General features: G+C 49.7%; 1 protein-coding gene across 2 annotated transcripts in view; it reads left to right on the forward strand.

Moving 5' to 3' along the window:
* Window positions 1–4875: 4875 nt before the first annotated feature.
* Window positions 4876–19613, forward strand: part of LOC105495438 (DEAH-box helicase 37) — a 44844-nt gene continuing 30106 nt past the window's right edge. For both annotated transcript variants that reach the window (XM_071070816.1, XM_071070817.1), the window contains exons 1-5: window positions 4876–5099; window positions 10263–10432; window positions 14238–14350; window positions 15834–16173; window positions 18274–18422. In XM_071070816.1, the coding sequence (XP_070926917.1) occupies window positions 4994–5099; window positions 10263–10432; window positions 14238–14350; window positions 15834–16173; window positions 18274–18422 (878 nt within the window). In that variant the 5' untranslated portion in view covers window positions 4876–4993. The remainder of the gene's footprint in view (window positions 5100–10262; window positions 10433–14237; window positions 14351–15833; window positions 16174–18273; window positions 18423–19613) is intronic.

A 19613-nucleotide genomic window follows, 5' to 3' on the forward strand; every position in this document is an offset into this window, starting at 1 on the left:
TGGAAAACATGAAATAGACATATATGTAATCTCCCTGAATTTATTATAATGGTACCCCAAAATTGGCCCTCGTGGGCATCAGCTCATTCATTCTGAAAATTTTAAATAACAAAAAAGCATCAGGCATCCTCCTACTCTTCCTGAATGAACTGTATTTCAGAGCCCCAAAATAGTAGGGGAGGGAAACTTTCTTTTAGCACAGTCCGGCTAATACATGAGGATGAATGAGAGAATCCGAAAATTATTTGGCACCCCTCAATGGAATGATGGATTCACGCGATGATCATCAGAAATGGGTAAAACCAAGAGGCGAGGATTTGGCGGGGAACTTGAAAATGGAGGGGCCAAGCCGCGAAGTCCCGGCCCCGCCAATCGATCTTAGTGCCAGGAAGTACCAGCGCCACCTGCGATGGATTCTTGCCAAGACAAGTTGAGCATGAACCTGATGGGGCCTCTAGATCAAACCTATAGTTTACAGGAAATATGGCAGATAAGGAAAACTTACAAGCAGCAGAAGCAACCAACCAACTCCATCATGTGGGGCATTCAACGAGACAAACGACCCAGTTCGTTCAATAAATAAGCGGTATAAAAGGTGAGCGGAGAGGAGGATAATTGGTTTTAAAGACTTGAGAACCATAATAACCCATGCAATGCAAGGACCCTGTTTGCATCCTAAATCAAACAAATCAAGTCTAACCAACTTTCTTTTTAGACAACCAAGAAAATAAAACTCAATTTTTGCCAATCCAAAGAATAAAAAATGCTCTTATTTTTGAATTTACATTTTCTGGATTCCTAGTAAGGTTTTCATAGATTTATTGGCCATTTGAATTACTTCTCTTTGAATTATGTATTCATATCCTGTGTTGTTTATCTTTTTTTTTTTTTTTTTGAGACGGAGTCTCGCTCTGTCGCCCAGGCTGGAGTGCAGTGGCCGGATCTCAGCTCACTGCAAGCTCCGCCTCCCGGGTTTACGCCATTCTCCCGCCTCAGCCTCCCGAATAGCTGGGACTACAGGCGCCCGCCACCTCGCCCGGCTAGTTTTTTGTATTTTTTTAGTAGAGACGGGGTTTCACTGTGTTAGCCAGGATGGTCTTGATCTCCTGACCTCGTGATCCGCCCGTCTCGGCCTCCCAAAGTGCTGGGATTACAGGCGTGAGCCACCGCGCCCGGCCTGTGTTGTTTATCTTTTTAAAAACTTTTTTGTAGGCCAGGTGCGGTGGTTAACGTCTGTAATTCTGGCACTTTGGGAGGCTGAGGCAGGCAACCTGAGGTCGGGAGTTCGAGACCAGCTTGACCAACATGGAGAAACCCATCTCCACTAAAAATACAAAATGAGGCCGGGCGCGGTGGCTCACACTTGTAATCCCAGCACTTTGGGAGGCCGAGGCAGGCGGATCACAAAGTCAGGAGATCAAGACCATTTTGGCTAACATGCTGAAACTACGTCTCTACTAAAAATACAAAAAATTAGCCGAGCGTGGTGGCAGGTGCCTGTAGTCCTAGCTACTTGGGAGGCTGAGGCAGGAGAATGGCGTGAACCCGGAAGGCAGAGGTTGCAGTGAGCCGAGATTGTGCCACTGCACTCTAGCCTGGGCAACAGAGTGAGACTCTGTCTCAAAACAAAATAAAACATATATATATATATATATATAATGAGCCAGGTATGGTGGAGCCTGCTTGTAATCCCAGCTACTCGGGAGGCTGAGGCAGGAGAATCGCCTGAACCTGGGAGGTGGAGGTTGCAGTGAGCCGAGACTGAGCCACTGCACTCCAGCCTGGGCAACAAGAGTGAAACTCTGTCTCAAAAACAAAACAAAAAAAAAACAACTTTTTTTACTCTGGGTGTAGTGGTGCACGCCTGTTTTGGGAGGCCAAGGCAGGAGGATTGCTTGAACACAGGAGTTCGAGACCAGCCTGGCCAACATAGTGAGACCTATCTCTACAAAACATAACAATAAACTTTTTAATTAAGGTATAATATACAGAAAAATACACAATCATATAAATTTTTATGAATTTTCACAAGCTGAATACACAAGGTAACCAGCACCCAGATGGAGAAATGAAACATTACCAGTTTCCCCCAAAGCCTCCCTTTGTTCCCTCCCATTCACTAGGCTCCTCTTAAAATTTAGGGGATTCATGTGTTTGAAGTTTATGTAAATGGAACCACACAGTACGACTCTGGGGGTTGGCTTCTTTTGTTCAACTTTATTTTTTATTTATTTTTAATTTTCTGAGACGGAGTCTTACTCTATTGCCCTGCTGGAGTGCAGTGGCCATGATCTTGGCTCACTGCAACCTCTGCCTCCCAGGTTCAAGCGATTCTCCTGCCTCAGACTTCCGCGTAGCTGGGACTATAGGCACGTGCCACCACACCTAGCTAATGTTTGTATTTTTAGTGGAGACGGGTTTCGTCATGTTGGCTAGGCTGGTCTCAAACTTCTGACCTCAGGTGATCCGCCTGCCTCGGCCTCCCAAAGTGCTGGTATTACAGGTGTGAGCCACCATGCCCGGCTTTTGTTCAACTTTATATTTGTGAGATCCATCCATTCTGTTAGGTACCTGCCTTCTTCCTGCTGTCTAGGATGGTCTATACCATCTGGAAGGTAATTCATTGATATATTACATTTTAGAAGGAAATATAGGCAAGTGTACTAATATCTATTTAACATTTTTTAAAGGTTTTCTAAACCTTTTTTTTTATTATTTGGAGACGGAGTCTCGCCCTGTCGCCCAGGCTGGAATGCAGTGGTGCCATATCGGCTCACTGCAACCTCCGCCTCCCAGGTTCAAGCGATTCTCCTGCCCCAGCCTCCCAAGTAGCTGGGATTACAGGAACACGCCACTACGCCCAGCTAACTTTTGTATTTTCAGTAGAGACGGGGTTTCACTATGTTGGTCAGGCTGGTCTCGAACTCTTGACCTCGTGATCCGCCAGCCTCGGCCTCCCAAAGTGCTGGGATTATAGGCGTGAGCCACCGCGCCCAGCCTCTAAACTTTTAATTTATTTAAATAAACACATTTAAAAAAGAAACTTTAGATCACTGTCATCCTAAGCAACAAAATCCATAAAAACACAGATTTGAGCCTGGGTGCGGTGGCTCAGGTCCGTAATCTCATCGTTTTGAGAGGCCAAGGTGGGGGGATCACTTGATGTCAGGAGTTTGAGACCATTCTGGCCAACATGGTGAATCTCTACTAAAAATACAAAAATTAGATGGGCATGGTGGTGGGTGCCTATAATCCCAGCTACTTGGAAGGCTGAGACAGGAGAATAGCTTGAACTCGAGAGGTGGAGGCTGCAGTGAGCCGAGATTGCTCCACTACACTCCAGGCTGGGCATCAGAGAGAGACGTCTGTCTCAAAAAAACAAAAACAAGAAAATAAACAGAAAACCCCACAGATATGATACGCTGATTATGCTTTTTTAAAAATGTCATTAAGGCCTTCATGGTGGCTTATACCTGTAATTCCAGCACTTTGGGAGGACAAGTGGATCCCTGGAGCCCAGGATTTTGAGACCAGTCTAGGCAACATAGGGAGACACCATCTCTACAAAAAATAGAAAAATTAGCCGGTCGTGGTGGTATGTCCCTGTAGTCCTAAGTACTCAGGAGGCTGAGGTGGGAGGAGAGGTCAAGGCTGCAGTGAGTGGTGCTTGCACCACTGCACTCTGGCCTGGGCCACAGGGCGAGATCTTATCTCTAAAAAAAAAAAAGAGAGAGACCTTATCTCAATAATAATAATAATAATAATAATAATAATAATGCATTGTTTCCCAGTGTGTTACAATGTGATGTCTAATAGACAACTTTAATATTTTTTTTTTGAGACAGACTCTAGCTCTGTTGCCCAGGCTGAAGGGCAGAGATGCAATCTTGGCTCACTGCCAACCTCCACCTCCTGGGTTCAGTCAGTTCTCTGCCTCAGCCTCCCGAGTAGCTGGGATTACAGGCGCCTGCCACCATGCCTAGCTAATTTTTTTTTTTTTGTATTTTTATTTTATTTTTATTTTTATTTTTATTTTATTTATTTATTTTTTTGAGACGGAGTCTCGCTCTGTCGCCCAGGCTGGAGTGCAGTGGCCGGATCTCAGCTCACTGCAAGCTCCGCCTCCCGGGTTTACGCCATTCTCCTGCCTCAGCCTCCCGAGTAGCTGGGACTACAGGCGCCCGCCACCTCGCCCGGCTAATTTTTTTGTATTTTTAGTAGAGACGGGGTTTCATTGTGTTAGCCAGGATGGTCTCGATCTCCTGACCTCGTTATCCGCCCGTCTCGGCCTCCCAAAGTGCTGGAATTACAGGCTTGAGCCACCGCGCCCGGCCTTTTTTTGTATTTTTAGTAGAGACGGGGGTTTCACCATCTTGGCCAGGCTGGTCTTGAACTCCTGACCTTGTGATCTATTCGCCTCGGCCTCCCAAAGTGCTGGGATTACAGGCGTGAGCCACCGCGCCCGTAGAGGCCTCCTTTTAGATCTTCCATCTGTCCCTGGGATGGAAATATTTGGTGCCTTTTTAAAACTACATGACTAATACGTTTCTTGTAGGAATATCAGAAAATGCAGATGCGCAAACCAGGGTTGGGGGGAAGAAGTTTGGAGTATTGGGGGTGAGGTGTATTTTTAAAGGTGGCAAAACACTTCCACTCCCAAGCAGCCAAATTAGTATCAGTAGATATAATTCATATTTAAACCCAGACTACCGCAAGCGAGAACAGCCCCAAACTTAAACTTCGGCCTGGGCGGGGACCTCGGGCCCCGCCTCCTCTAAATAGCCCCGCCCCTTCCCGACCCGGCTCCGCCTCTCCTCTCGCATGTTTTTTCTTCCAACCCCGCCCCTCATCGGCCAAGTCAGTTACATCTCTCGCGATAACGTAACCCGGAAGTCTCACGGCCGGAGTTGGTGGTCCGGGAACCCACGTGGGCTGAGTTTCGGGTTGCTTTGGTGGTCCGACCCGCTGTGGTGCTCACCCGGGCCTAGTCGCCATGGGGAAGCTGCGCCGGCGGTACAACATCAAGGGGCGCCAGCAGGCGGGTCCCGGCCCCTCGAAGGGCTCCCCCGAGCCGCCCCCCGTGCAGCTGGAACTAGAGGGTAAGACAACCCCGGACGGGGGCTGGATTTCGGGAATTTCCCAGGGCGGCCTGTGCCCTGCCTTCAGGACTCTGGGGTGAGGATCCCAGAGGGGTGGGATGGGTCCCCCCATTCCAGATGATCCAAAGGAGAGGGACTTAGTGACAGCCTAGTTTTAACAGTGTGTGGGGAATACCCGTGGTTTCTCTCGCCCTCAAATAGTAACATGGAGAATTTGGCAAAAAAAATAAGAGTAGTTCCTTCGCTTCCCATGACTTCGATTATAATCTCTTTATAATCTTCAGCAACCCCCAAATGTGTATTTTCAGCCCAGTCTTGTCTGCTCAACTTCTGGCTGGCTGACATTTCTCTCAGACCCCTTTTTAGTAGTAGCCCTTATTACATGCCAGGCACTATTCTCGGCACTGAGACATAGCAGAAAGGTAGATTTTTAGAAAATCCCTGAGTTACCTGCTGTATAGGAGGAGACAGGGAAAGAATAAACATATAGAAAATTCTGTGGATACCATGAGCAGATAAAACAGAAGGGTCATTGGGTGGGTTGCAGCATCCCATAGAGTTGCTGGAGAAGACATCACTCTGTTAGAGTCAAGATCTGAAGGAGGCCTGAGTGACTGCCTGGAGATGGGAGAAAAAACAGGGGGCCAGGGCAGGTCAGGCCTGGACTGGGGTTTTGGCGAGGACTGGGGCTTTTTCTCTATGGGAAAGGGCAGCCATGAGGGCAGAGGAGGACAGATGAGGGCTTATGTTTTAACAGTATCACTTTGGCTGCTGTGTTGAGAAAAAACAGTAGAGGTGAAAGGTAGAACCAGGATGGGGAGGAGGTGGAGGTGATGCTTGGACCAGGGGGCAGCAGTAGGAAGGTGAGAAATGGGGGGATTCAAGATGTGTTTTGAAGGCCAAGCTGGCAGTATCTGCTGGCTGACAGGGCTTGTGGACAAAAACAATGGCGGTGACAAAGAATGACTCCCAGCGGTTGAGTGGGTAGCTCGTGGGGAGGACCAAGAGCTCAGCTTTGGATATGGGTAGTTTGGAGCCTGTTAGATATCCAGGCAGGGAGAGTAGGCGGGCAGCTGTTGACTCAGATACTCAAGAGATGCAAGTCCAGGTGGAGGTATCCATTTTGGAATCAGACATGTATATAGGTATTTATTTAGTCAGAAGACTGAGGGTATGAGTCCAGCCCTGGAGGAGAGGGAAATAAGGAGCCTGCAAGGGAGATGGAGTGGCCCGGAAGGTGTGTGATGAGCTGCGACAGTGTGATTGCCCTGGGACCAGGGAGGAGGACTCTCCCTGTGGGTCAGGTGCTGCTTCGGAATCAGGGAAGGACCGAATAACCACTGGATTTAACACCGGAAGGGCATTTAGCACCTCAGTAGGGGTGCTCTTGGAGGAGGCTTGTGGTGAAGCAATTGTGTGGGTTCAAGGATGTCTGTAGGCCCCTGAAACTAAACATGTTCCAAAATTGAACTCATCCAGCCACTTGTGTTAAGACCCCAAGGGCCAGGCTGACTTGGCCATTAAGAAAGATTCTAGGAACAGAAGGAAAGGTCACCAGGGGTGCTGGAGGAGTCTGCTTCCTTCCACCACTAATCAACATTCTCTTCCACATATTTGTTGGACCTGGAAGGCAGTGAGGGTATAGGGAAGACTGTCAGAGTGGGAATCTGATAGTCTGAGTTCAGTCCTTGGAAGTTGCACAGATAGGCCGGGCATGGTGGCTACACCTATAATCCCAGCATGTTGAGAGGCCAAGGCAGGCAGATCACTTGAGGTCAGGAGGTTGAGACCAACCTGGCCGACATGGTGAAATCCCATCTCTACTAAAATACAAAAACTAGCCAGGCATGTTGGTGGGCACCCGTGGTCCCAGCTACTCGGGAGGCTGAGGCAGGAGAATGGTGTGAACCCGGAGACAGAGGTCACAGTGAACCAAGATTGCACCACTGTACTCCAGCCTGGGTGAGAGAGTAAGACTCCATCTCAAAAAAAACAGAAGTTCCACAGACAGGCTGGGAGTTGAGGCAGATCCCCTAGCATCTCTGTGCCTTCGTTTTCACGTCTGCAGAATGGGACCAGTAGCACACGTTGAGCATCCTTAATCCAAAATACTCCAGAATTCTAAAGTTTTTGAGTGTCAACATGACACTTAAAGGAAATGCTCATTGGAGCTTACAGATTTCAAATTTTTTAGATTAGGGATGCTCAACCAGTAAATAGAATACAGATATTCCTAAATCTAAGACACATCTGGTCCCTAGCATTTCTGGAAAGGGATATTTAACCTGTGGTAGCTGTCCTACCTCCTATCAGAGTTTTGGAGGTGGTAATTTGGGAAAATATGTTGGTGACCGAAACGAGAATGCTTTGAAACGTAAAGAAAGGTTACAGAGGCGGGGTGTGTCCCGGGACAGGGGACAACTGTTATGATGGCAGTGACAATTCAGGATGGCACCTCAAAGACGGCTGTAGACACTGGACTGACACTTGGAACTGGACCATCTGAGCAGAGGGGCTGAGGTCTCTCAGATCCAGAGATTTGGGGAAAGTTGTTTCTCACATCAGAACAGGACATTTCCATGTATTCCTGCCTTTCTCAGGGCCTAGAGGAATCTCATAAGAACATGAATCAGATTGCCTTCTTTTATTTATTTATTTATTTATTTATTTATTTATTTATTTGAGAGGGAGTCTCGCTCTGTCTCCAGGCTAGAGTGCAGTGGCGCAATCTCTTGACTTCAGGTGATCTGCCTGCCTCGGCCTCTCAAAGTGCTGGGATTACAGGCATGAGCCACCGCACCCAGCCCACTGTACTTAATTAGGGTCACAAAACCTGTCCTCTTTGTAACATAAAGACATAGAAACCAAACAGTTAATCAAAGAATCAGATCCTCGGCCGGGCGCGGTGCCTCACGCCTGTAATCCCAGCACTTTGGGAGGCCGAGACAGGCGGATCACGAGGTCAGGAGATCGAGACCATCCTGGCTAACACGGTGAAGCCCCATCTCTACTAAAAATACAAAAAATTAGCCAGGCGTGGTGGTGCACGCCTGTAGTCCCAGCTACTCAGAGGCTGAAGCAGGAGAATGGTGTGAACCCGGGAGGCGGAGCTTGCAGTGAGCTGAGATCGTGCCACTGCACTCCAGCCTGGGTGACAAAGCGAGACTCCGTCTCAAAAAAAAAAAAAGAAAAGAAAAGAATCAGATCCTCCCCACACAGGAACACCAGACAGCAAACCCCAGCATCAGACGTCAGGCAGACACAGGTATTTGCTAAGGTTTGTCCTACCTAAGATTCTGCAATTGGTGGAGTTGAAGAGTGATATGATAACTGAATTTTTCTAAATTTGTCTAGATTGTATACGTTCAAACTATTATAGAAATAGATAAGATGGAAACTTAGCCTAGTCCACTATACACTCTTTTTTTTTTTTTTTTGAAATAGAGCCTTGTTCTGTCGCCTAGGCTGGAGTACAGTGGCATGATCTCTGCTCACTGCAACCTCTGCCTCCCGGGTTCAAGCAGTTCCCGTGCCTCAGCCTCCCATGTAGCTGGGATTATAGGTGCATGCCATCACATCTGGCTAGTTTTTGTATTTTTTGTACAGACGGGGTTTTGCCATGTTGGCCAGGCGGGTCCCCAACTCCTGGCCTCACTTCCCAAAGTGTTAGGATTGCAGGCGTGTGCCACCGCGCCCGGCCCTACTGTACACACTTAATAGAGTATCAGGCTGGGCCGGGCGCGGTGGCTCAAGCCTGTAATCCTAGCACTTTGGGAGGCCGAGACGGGCGGATCACGAGGTCAGGAGATCGAGACCATCCTGGCTAACACGGTGAAACCCCGTCTCTACTAAAAAATACAAAAAACTAGCCGGGCGAGGTGGCGGGCGCCTGTAGTCCCAGCTACTCGGGAGGCTGAGGCAGGAGAATGGCATAAACCCAGGAGGCGGAGCTTGCAGTGAGCTGAGATCCGGCCACTGCACTCCAGCCTGGGCCACAAAGCAAGACTCCGTCTCAAAAAAAAAAAAAAAAAAAAAAAAAAAAAGAGAGTATCAGGCTGGGCATGGTGGCTCACGCCTATAATCCCAGCACTTTGGGAGGCTGAGGTGGGTGGATCACTTGAGGTCAGTAGTTCGAGACCGCCTGGCTAAGATGGTAGAACCCAGTCTCTACTAAAAATACAAAAATTAGCTGAGCATGGTGGTACATGCCTGTAATCTCACCTGCTCGGGAGGCTGAGGCAAGAGAATTGCTGGAACCTGGGAGGTAGAGGTTGCAGTGAGCCGAGATTGCACCACTGCACTCTAGTCTGGGGTGCAAAGCGAGACTCTTTCTCAAAAAAACAAAAAGATAACATCATAGTATTATTTTTCTTTTTTTGGGGGGGGAGGGCGTTGTTTGTTTTTTTTTTTTGACAGAGTCTTGCTCTGTCGCCCAGGCTGGAGTGCAGTGGTGTGATCTCGGCTCACTGCAACCTCCACCTCCCAGATTCAAGAGATTCTCCTGCCTCAGCCTCCCAAATAGCTGAGATTACAGGTGCCCACCACCACACCTGGCTAATTTTATATTTTTAGTAGAGACAGGGTTTCGCCATGTAGGCCACACTGGTCTGGAACTCATGACCTCAAGTGAGCCACCTGCCTCAGCCTCCTGAAGTGCTGGGATTACAGGCATGAGCCCCTGCGCCTGGCCTTGAGAACATCATAGTATTGTTATGAAAATAGATTTGGGCCGGGCGCGGTGGCTCAAGCCTGTAATCCCAGCACTTTGGGAGGCCGAGACGGGCGGATCACGAGGTCAGGAGATCGAGACCATCCTGGCTAACACAATGAAATCCCGTCTCTACTAAAAAGAATACAAAAAACTAGCCGGGCGAGGTGGCGGGCGCCTGTAGTCCCAGCTACTCGGGAAGCTGAGGCAGGAGAATGGCGTGAAGCCGGGAGGCGGAGCTTGCAGCGAGCCCAGATGGCGCCACTGCACTCCAGCCGGGGCGACAGAGCGAGACTCCGTCTCAAACAAACAAACAAAAAGATTTGACCTCACAGACTCCCCTGTTCCTGTGTCCAGGCTCTGGAGGCCCCATGTGGGTCAGGGGGACTATGGGAGGCAGGACCAGAGCCACCGCAAGGAGAATGGGGCCTTAATAATTGTCTGCGCTCTTTCAGACAAGGACACTTTGAAGGGAGTTGATGCGAGCAACGCACTCGTTCTACCGGGGAAGAAGAAAAAGAAGACCAAAGCCCCTCCGCTGTCGAAGAAGGAGAAGAAGCCTCTGACCAAGAAGGAAAGGAAAGTGCTGCAGAAAATCTTAGAACAGAAGGAGAAAAAGAGCCAGGTATTGGCCGGGCGCGGTGGCTCAAGCCTGTAATCCCAGCACTTTGGGAGGCCGAGGCGGGCGGATCACAAGGTCAGGAGATGGAGACCACAGTGAAACCCCGTCTCTACTAAAAATACAAAAAATTAGCCGGGTGTGGTGGCGGGCGCCTGTAGTCCCAGCTACTCAGGAGGCTGAGGCAGGAGAATGGCAGGAACCCGGGAGGCGGAGCTTGCAGTGAGCCGAGATCGCGCCACTGCACTCCAGCCTGGGCAACAGCCTGAGACTCTGTCTCAAAAAAAAAAAAAAAAAAAAAAAAAGAGCCAGGTACGCCCGACTCGGACAGGATCTGCACGTGGCTATCCAGAATAGAGAGAGATGGGGGGGGTCTCTCTCCTCCTGAGGGGGTGTCTGTGGTGCAACTGATAGAACTTTCTGGAATGAGGAAAATTCCAGTGCATGGTCCAGTGCAGTAGCCACTAACCACATGTTGCTGTTGAGCACTTGAAATGCAGCTACTATGGCAGAGGAACTGAACTGAACTATTCTGGAGAATGTCCAACTTTTTTCCTTAATTGTTTTTTCTTCTTTTTTTCAAAATTTACATTTAATTTTTTTTTTTCCTTTTTTGTTTTGTTCCACCACCCCCCACACCTTTTCTGGCTCTACCAAACCTTAAATTTTTATTTTATTTTATTTTATTTTGAGATGGAGTCTTGGTCTGTTGCCCAGGCTGGAGTTCAGTGGTGCGATCTTGGCTCACTGCAAGCTCCGCCTCCTGGGTTCAAGCGATTCTCCTGTCTCAGCCTCCTGTGTAGCTGGGATTACAGGTGCATGCCACCACGTCAGGCTTTTTTTTTTTTTTTTTGTATTTTTAGTAGAGATGTGGTTTCAGCGTGTTAGCCAGGATGGTCTTGATCTTCTGACCTCGTGATCTGCCGCCTTGGCCTCCCGAAGTGTTGGGATTGCAGGTGTGAGACACCGCTCCCGGCCAACCTTAAATTTTTCATAGAGGAAAAAAGTTTGTCATGGGAAATTCAAACATATGCAAGAGTACAGAGAACAGTATGATGAACTCCCATGTGCCCATCGCCAGCTCCAACATTGATCAGCCCCTGGTCAATCTTGGATTATCTCCACTGCTGGTCACTTTCCCACCCCTGGGTCATTTTGAAGCAAATCCCATGTACAATGAATCTGTGCTAGTTTCCTGGGGATGTCATACAAATGACCACAAACTGAGGGGCTTAGGACAGTATAAATTTGTTCCTTCCCAGCTCAGGAAGCCAGAAGTCCGAGATTAAGGCATCGGCAGGGCTGTGCTCCTCACTGGGCTCAGGGGAGGGTCATTCCTGGCCTCTTCCCGCTCCTGGCAGCTCCAGGCATTCCCTTGGCTTGTGGCTGCGTCACTCCAGTCTCTGCCTCCGTCTTCCCTCAGCCTTTCCTCCGTGTGTCTCTTCGAAGGGTGCTTCTCATTGGATTTAGGTCGCACTCACATACTCAGGATCATCTTGTCTTGAGATCCTTCACGTAGTTACGTAATTGCATCTACAAAACCTTTTTTCCAAATAGGATCATGTTCGCAAGTTCCAGGATACAAACACATCTTTGAGGGAGGCTGCCATTTAACCCACTATACATAGCATTTTATCCATAAATATTTCAATTTGTATCTCTGTAAGTAGAGACTTTTAAAAATGACCAGAATACCATTAGCACTTCTAATCTTTTATTTTTTTTTTTTTGAGACGGAGTCTCGCTCTCTGTCATCCAGGCTGGAGTATAGCGGCACAATCTTGGCTCACTGCCAGCTCTGCCTCCCAGGTTCATGCCATTTTCCTGCCTCAGCCTCCCGAGTAGTTGGGACTACAGGTGCCCGCCACCACGCCCAGCTAACTTTTTGTATTTTTAGTAGAGACGGGGTTTCACCGTTTTAGCCAGGATGGTCTCGATCTCCTGACCTTGTGATACACCCTCCTTGGCCTCCCAAAGTGCTAGAATTACAGGCGTGAGCCACCGTGCCCAGCCAACCTAATCTTTTATTTTAATATCAAGCATCTAGCAAATGGTTAAATTTCCTGTTGTTTCATGGATACTCCTCACCCATCTCTTGTTTTTTTTTCCCATTGCAGTTTATTTGTTGTTTGTCTTACAGAATTTCCTACCTTCTGGATTTTAAAAATTTTATTTTATTTTATTATTATTTTTTGAGACAGAGTTTCACTCTTGTTGCCCAGGCTGGAATGCGATGGCGCGATCTCGGCTCACCGCGACCTCCGCCTCCCAGGTTCAAGCGATTCTCCTGCCTCAGCCTCCTGAGTAGCTGAGATTACAGACATGCGCCACCATACCCGGCTAATTTTGTACTTTTAGTAGAGATGGGGTTTCTCCATGTTGGTCAGGCTGGTCTTGAACTCCCAACCGCAAGTGATCCACCTGCCTCAGCCTCCCAGAGTGCTGGAATTATAGGCGTGAGCCACTGCACCCAGCCTTAAAATTTTATTTTAAACATGCTCCTCTGCCGTCTGAGTTTTTTGTACATTAGTATTTGGATCTGTAGCAGTGACTCTCATCTGGGACAGTTTAGCGCCCCCCACCAGCCCCGGGGACATTTGGCATTGTCTTGAGACATTTTGGGATGTGACAACTTGGGAGTGCTGCTGGCATCTGGCGGGTGGAGCCATGGGATGCTGTTAACAGCCTACAATGCACAGAAAAACAAAAACTTATTTGGCCTAACTGTCAATAGTGCTGAGATTGAGGAACCCTGACCTGGAGGCTTCATGAGAATCAAGTTTGACTTTTGGTGAGGCCACTGCACGCAGGAGCTGTGTCTTTGTATCAGGAGGCTTGAGGGTCTCTCTCCGGCAGCCGTGGATGGGCAGTCCCCGGAACCTCAGCAGGGGGAAGACTCACTCACCTGTGAGCGTGTTCTTTATTTGTTTTGGAGACAAGGTCTTGCTCTGTCGCCCAGGCTGGAGTGCAGTGGTATGATCTTAGCTCACTGCAACCTCTGCCTCCCAGGTTCAAGCGATTGTCCTGCCTCAGCCTCCCGGGTACCTGGTACCACAATCATGTGCCATCACGCCCGGCTAATTTTTGTATTTTTAGTAGAGACAGGGTTTCACCATGTTGGTCAGGTTGGTCTTGAACTCCTGACCTCAGGTGATCTGCCTGTCTCGGCCTCCGAAAGTGCTGAGATGGCAGGCATGAGCCACTGCGCCTGGTCGGCATGTCCTTTTTAAATCCTATTTAGAATGCTTTCCCACTGTGCTATACCTTGCTCTGTGTGTGTGTGTGTGGTGTGTGTGTAATACACACATAGAAGCGTGTATAAAACCTATATGTACAATTACAAGAACAATAAAGGAAAAACTCATGAAACCCTCACCCAACTGAAAGAAGCCAACTGGGTACATCCCCTGCACACAGCATTGCTCAGGGTAGCTCGGGGACCAGTTCACATCAGACACACAAAGCCGCCTCCTTCCTCAGAGCGGCTAGGGAGCACTGCTGTACATGACTGAGCTGTGCTTTATTCGTCTCCTGTTGATGGACATCTGGTGGGCCATAATCTACTGTGATACCCTGCTGCAAAGAACCTCATTTATACAACCCCAGATTCTGTAAAAGGGGTTAAAAAAGCCATGCCAAGCTTGCTGTGTCTGTTGATGGAAGAACACCATGCAGCAGTAGAATTACAATTTGACCTCTGATTTTGAAGACTCCAGTTGTTAATGATGCTGAAATTATATTAGAGTTTCACTTCCCTTCTTAGGAGAGGGTCATGATGGCAAATGCATAACACACTCGTTTCCTTTCCCAGCGAGCAGAGATGCTACAGAAGCTGAGTGAAGTCCAGGCTTCCGAAGCCGAGATGAGACTCTTTTATACCACCTCCAAGCTGGGCACTGGGGACCGCATGTACCACACCAAACAGTGAGCTGGCCATTCCTTTCCTAACCCTGCCCTCCCTCCAGGGCCCCCTAGGGAGGGTGCATAGGTGATGGGGTCCTCGGGGGGTGGAGCATTTGAGAAAATACCTTTGTGGTGGCCTGAGTGGCTGATAATTGATTATCATCCTAAATGCCTCTAGTGGGTAAAGGCCATAGATGCTGCTGAACCTTCTGCAACACACAGGACAGCAAAGTTTCTTGCTCCAGTGATGTCGGTGTTTTCCTGCGATGTAGAGTCCCATGTTACAGCTCCTCCAGCTTTTGTACAGCTGATTAGGCCAGAAATTGCCATTAGGTGGTCAAGGGCTGGATTTGGCCCGTCAGTGGGTTTTGTTCGGTTTGTGTTGTGTGGTTTTTTTTTTTTTTTGAGATGGAGTTTCGCTCTTGTTGTCCAGGCTGGAGAGCAATGGCACAATCTCAGCTCACCGCAACCTCCACCTCCCAGGTTCAAGCGATTCTCCTGCCTCAGCCTCCCGAATAGCTGGGATTACAGGCATGTGCCACCACACCCGGCTAATTTTGCATTTTTAGTAGAGATGGGGTTTCTCCATGTTGGCCAGGCTGGTCTCGAACTTCCAACCTTGCGTGATCTGCCCGCCTTGGCCTCCCAAAGTGCTGGGATTACAGGCGTGAGCCGCCATACTGGCCGGTTTGTGTCGTGTTTTAAGGCATGAGTGCTGTTTGCCAATATGTTAGTTTCCTGGTGCTGCCATAACAAATTACTGCAAACAACGGTGGCTTAGAACAACCAAGCCAGAAGGGCAGCTACTCTGGCAGCTGAGGTGGGAGGATCACCTGAGCCTGGGAGGTTGAAGCTACAGCGAGCCATGATTGCACCACTGCACTCCGTCCTGGGTGACAAGGCGAATTCATGCTCCCACCTAGTCTTGACTACTTGGACGATCCGGCCACACCAGCAGTGTCCCCACCAAGCTGCTGACCCTTAAATGGCCTGTGTGCCTCTCCCACCTAGTCCCACCAGGCTCTGTGGTCTCACTCAGCCTGTGCTGCTCGTTTACATGAGGCCTGGCCTGTGCCTGTGAGCACTGTTCAGTTAGTGACTGTTTATCAAGTGCAGACTGTCCCAGGCTCTCTACTAGGCCCTGAGGGTAGAGCAGTGCACAGAAATAAAGTCCTTTCTCTTAAGGAGCTTCCCAGTGTCATGGGGGGAGATGTAATCGTGGGAAGTCATCAGGTGAGTGCATCTGTGTCCCATGCTGGGAAGCACTGAACAGAAAATGAAGCAGGGAAGAGCGAGGGAGAAGGGAGAGGTGTGGGGTCTGTGTGTGGTCAGGGAGTCTCCCTGACAGCTGGCACGTAAGCAGAGGCTTAAGTGGAGTGAGAGGAGCTATCTGTAGGAAGGGCATTTCAGGGAGTGGAACAGCAGGTGCAAAGGCCCTGAGGCAGAGAGGTGTGTGGCCCTGGAGTCCTGACCTCTGGGTCTGAAGTCTCTGCTGTCTCAACAGGAAGCCTGACGAGGTGGTGGCCCCAGGCCAGGAGAAGATCAGCAGCCTCAGCGGTGCCCACCGGAAGCGTCGCCGCCAGCCCTCAGCTGAGGAGGAGGAGGAGTCAGAGGAGTCAGAGCTGGAGGGGGAGTCAGAGCTGGACGAGGACCCGGCTGCTGAGCTGGCTGAGGCTGGTGCGGGGACCACCGTGGCACCTCTGCCGCCAACTCCAGCACCCAGCTGTCAGCCCGCGCCGGCTGGGATGCCTGTTCCTCCTCCTCCAGCTGCAGCACCCCCACTGCCCAGGGCCCTGGCCAAGCCTGCTGTCTTTATCCCCGTGAACCGCTCCCTGGAAATGCAGGTTCGCTACCCTGTGCAGAGGTTTGATCTCAGCTGACTGCAACCTCCGCCTCCGATGCTCAAGTGATCCTCCTGCCTCACCCTCCCAAGGAGCCTGGGACTATGGGCACGCGCTACTATGCTTGGCTAACTTTGTATTTTTTTGTAGAGTCAGGGTTTTGCCATGTTGCACAGGCTGGTCTTGAACTCCCATGCTCAGGCAATCTGCCCACTTTGGCCTCCTAAAGTGCTGGGATTATAGGCATGAGCACCATGCCCGACCTTCACCGCCGTTTTAAACGTTCTTGTCCCTCTCCTATGAGTGCGTGTGCAGAAGTTTCTCTTGAGCAGTGTTTGCAGATGACGTCATAGCCATCTTTGGGTCATGAATTGAGTAGCTTTTAATCTTTTCTTTCTTTTTTTTTTTTTTTGAGACAGTGTCTTGTTTTGCCTGCCAGGCTGGAGTGCAGTGATGTGATCATAGTTCACTGTAGCCTCTACCTCCTGGGCTCAAGCAGTCCTCCCACCTCCGCTTCCTGAGTAGCTAGCACTACAGATATGTGCCATCATACCTGGCTAACTTTTTTATTTTTATTTTTTTGTAGAGACAGAATCTGGCTATGTTGCCCAGTCTGGTCTTGAATTTCTGGCCTCAAGCAATCCTCTGCCTTGGTCTCTCAAGTCTCTGGGATTACAGGTGTGAGCCATCATGCCTGGCCTCATATTTAAAAAAAAAAAAAAAAATGGAGGCCAGGCACAGTGGCCCACACCTGTAATCCCAGCACTTTGGGAGGCTGAGGCGGGTGGATCACCTAAGGTCAGGAGTTTGACACCAGCCTGGCCAACGTGGTGAAACCCCATCTACTAAAAATACAAAAATTAGCCCGGCGTGGTGGTGGGTGCCTGTAATCCCAGCTACTCGGGAGGCTGAGGCAGGAGAATCACTTGAACCTGGGAGATGGAGGTTGCAGTGAGCCAAGATCACACTATTGCACTCTACCCTGGGCAACCAGAGTGAAACTCCGTCTCAAAAAGTAAATAAATACAACAAATGGAATAAAATAGAATAGAAATAGAACAAAATTAAGAATATGAGCTTGTTGGCCAGGCATGGTGGCTCACGCCTATAATCCCAGCACTTTGGAAGGTGGAGGCGGGCAGATCACCTGAGATCAGGAGTTCAAGACTAGCCTGGCCAACATGGTGAAACCCCATCTCTAAAACTACAAAAATTAGCCGGGCGTGGTGGCATGTGCCTGTAATCCCAACTACTCAGGAGGCTGAGGCAGGAGAATCACTTGAACCTGGGAGGCGGAGGTTGCAGTGAGCTGAGATCGCGCCACTGCATACGCATTAGGGTGAGCCATGTTTCACAGAACTGTTCCCTCCATATATGATACATATATGTGTCTGTGTGTGTACTGAGTCATGATATAAAATGTGTTTCTTTTCATGAGTCATAGGAAAAAATGTAGAAAGCACCTGCTCTGGAATATGTGCCTAGGAGAGGAACTGCAGGGCCACACACCCTTGACTTTGAGAAAATTTGCACCAGATTATTTGTCAAAGTGACTATGCCATTAATTGAGACTCCCGCCAGCGACAGCTGAGGGTTCCCATATCTCTGAGAGACTGCTCTGCCCCAACCAGGCTGTGCCTGGTTCACACCATTCTCCTGCCTCAGCCTTCCGAGTAGCTGGGACTACAGGCACCCACCACCATGCCTGGCAAATTTTTTTGTATTTTTAGTAGAGACAGGGTTTCACCACGTTAGCCAGGATGGTTTCTATCTCCTGACCTCGTGATCCGCCCGCCTCGGCCTCCCAAAGTGCTGGGATTACAGGTGTGAGCCACCACGCCCAGCCAGGAGACAGGGTTTCACCATGTTGGTCAGGCCGATCTCGAAGGATGTGATGAGGTCAGGCCTGGTATCCCGAAGGATGCGGTCCCTGTCTCTGTCTCACCTGGACCATGGCTCCTGGTCCCCTCCCCAGCTGTCAAGGCCTCCTTCCCCAGCAAGCACATCTGTTCAGCACCCACATGTCAGCTGCCACCTTCCTGGAGGTCACATCACTGTCTGTTGTCTTGCTGCTGCCCAAGTGCTGACTTCGTCTCCTTCCAGGAAGAACGGCTGAAGCTCCCAATTCTCTCTGAAGAACAAGTGATCATGGAGGCTGTGGCCGAGCACCCCATTGTCATCGTGTGTGGTGAGACTGGCAGCGGGAAGACCACACAGGTGCCTCAGTTTCTCTATGAAGCAGGCTACAGCAGGTAGGGGCTGGACACAGTGTTCTCTCTAGGTCCCTCAGTGACACTGGAGATGCCCCGAAAGGTGGATGAGAGCCTGGGGCTCCCTGGGATCTGATCCTGGATCTGCCCTGTGCATGCTGTGTGACTTCAGATAAGCTACTTAACCTCTCTGGGCCCCAGCTGTGAGATGGGAATAATGGCACCTACTTCACCAGGTTGTCATGTGGATTAAGTGAGTGAACTTGCGTAGCACACTTTATCCCTGGCACATAGAGCTATGTGCTTCCTATTTTCTTTTTTCCTTTTTTTTTTTTTTGAGACAGTGTCTCACTGTGTCGCCCAGGCTGGAGTACAGTGGCGCGATCTCAGCTCACTGCAAGGTCCGCCTTCCAGGTTCACACCATTCTCCTGCCTCAGCCTCCCAAGTAGCTGTGATTACAGGTGCCCGCCACCACGCCTGGCTAATTTTTTTGTATTTTTAGTAGATATAGGGTTTCACCACGTTAGCTAGGATGGTCTCGATCTCCTGACCTCGTGATCCGCCCACGTCAGCCTCCCAAAGTGCTGGCATTACAGGCGTGAACCACTGTGCCCGACCAAGAGACGGGGTTTCACCATGTTGGTCAGGCTGGTCTCGAACTCTTGACCTCAGGTGATCCACCCACTTCGGCCTCCGAAAGTGCTGAGATTACAGGCGTGAGCCACCGCGCCCGGCCTGTGCTTACTGTTTTCACTGTGTAGCCCCCTGTGGGCACTTTTGACCCATGTTTGTTGGGGTCCCCAAGACCATGTGCAGGTTCGATAATTGGGGACTTCCGGGCCTCAGCTTGTTATCCCGTGCATGGCCATAGTATGTTACAGCAAAGGACGCGATCGGCAGAGGGCAGTGGCACCTGTGGTGTTCGAGGGAAGCCCAGCTCCAGCTTCCAGAGTCCCCTCCCGGTGGACTCACACAGGACACACTGGATTCTCCAGTGGCCACCTGTGGCCACACAGAAACTACCCTGCACCAGGGAAGCTTGTTAGAGATTCAAGGTTCACGGCTATTATTGGGGTAGCCTAAGCCCGCCCTGCCTGGCAGGAACGAAATCCTAGATGCCTAGAAGGAAAGGAGGTGTCCGGCATAAACCACCCTGTTTGCACAAACAGCCTGGGCACGGTGGGCCCGCACTTACAGGGAATGGAAGGAGCTCTCCTGTTGTCCAGGTTCAG

Source organism: Macaca nemestrina, chromosome 10 (genome assembly GCF_043159975.1).
Source record: "Macaca nemestrina isolate mMacNem1 chromosome 10, mMacNem.hap1, whole genome shotgun sequence".
Classification (NCBI taxonomy): Eukaryota; Metazoa; Chordata; class Mammalia; order Primates; family Cercopithecidae; genus Macaca; species Macaca nemestrina.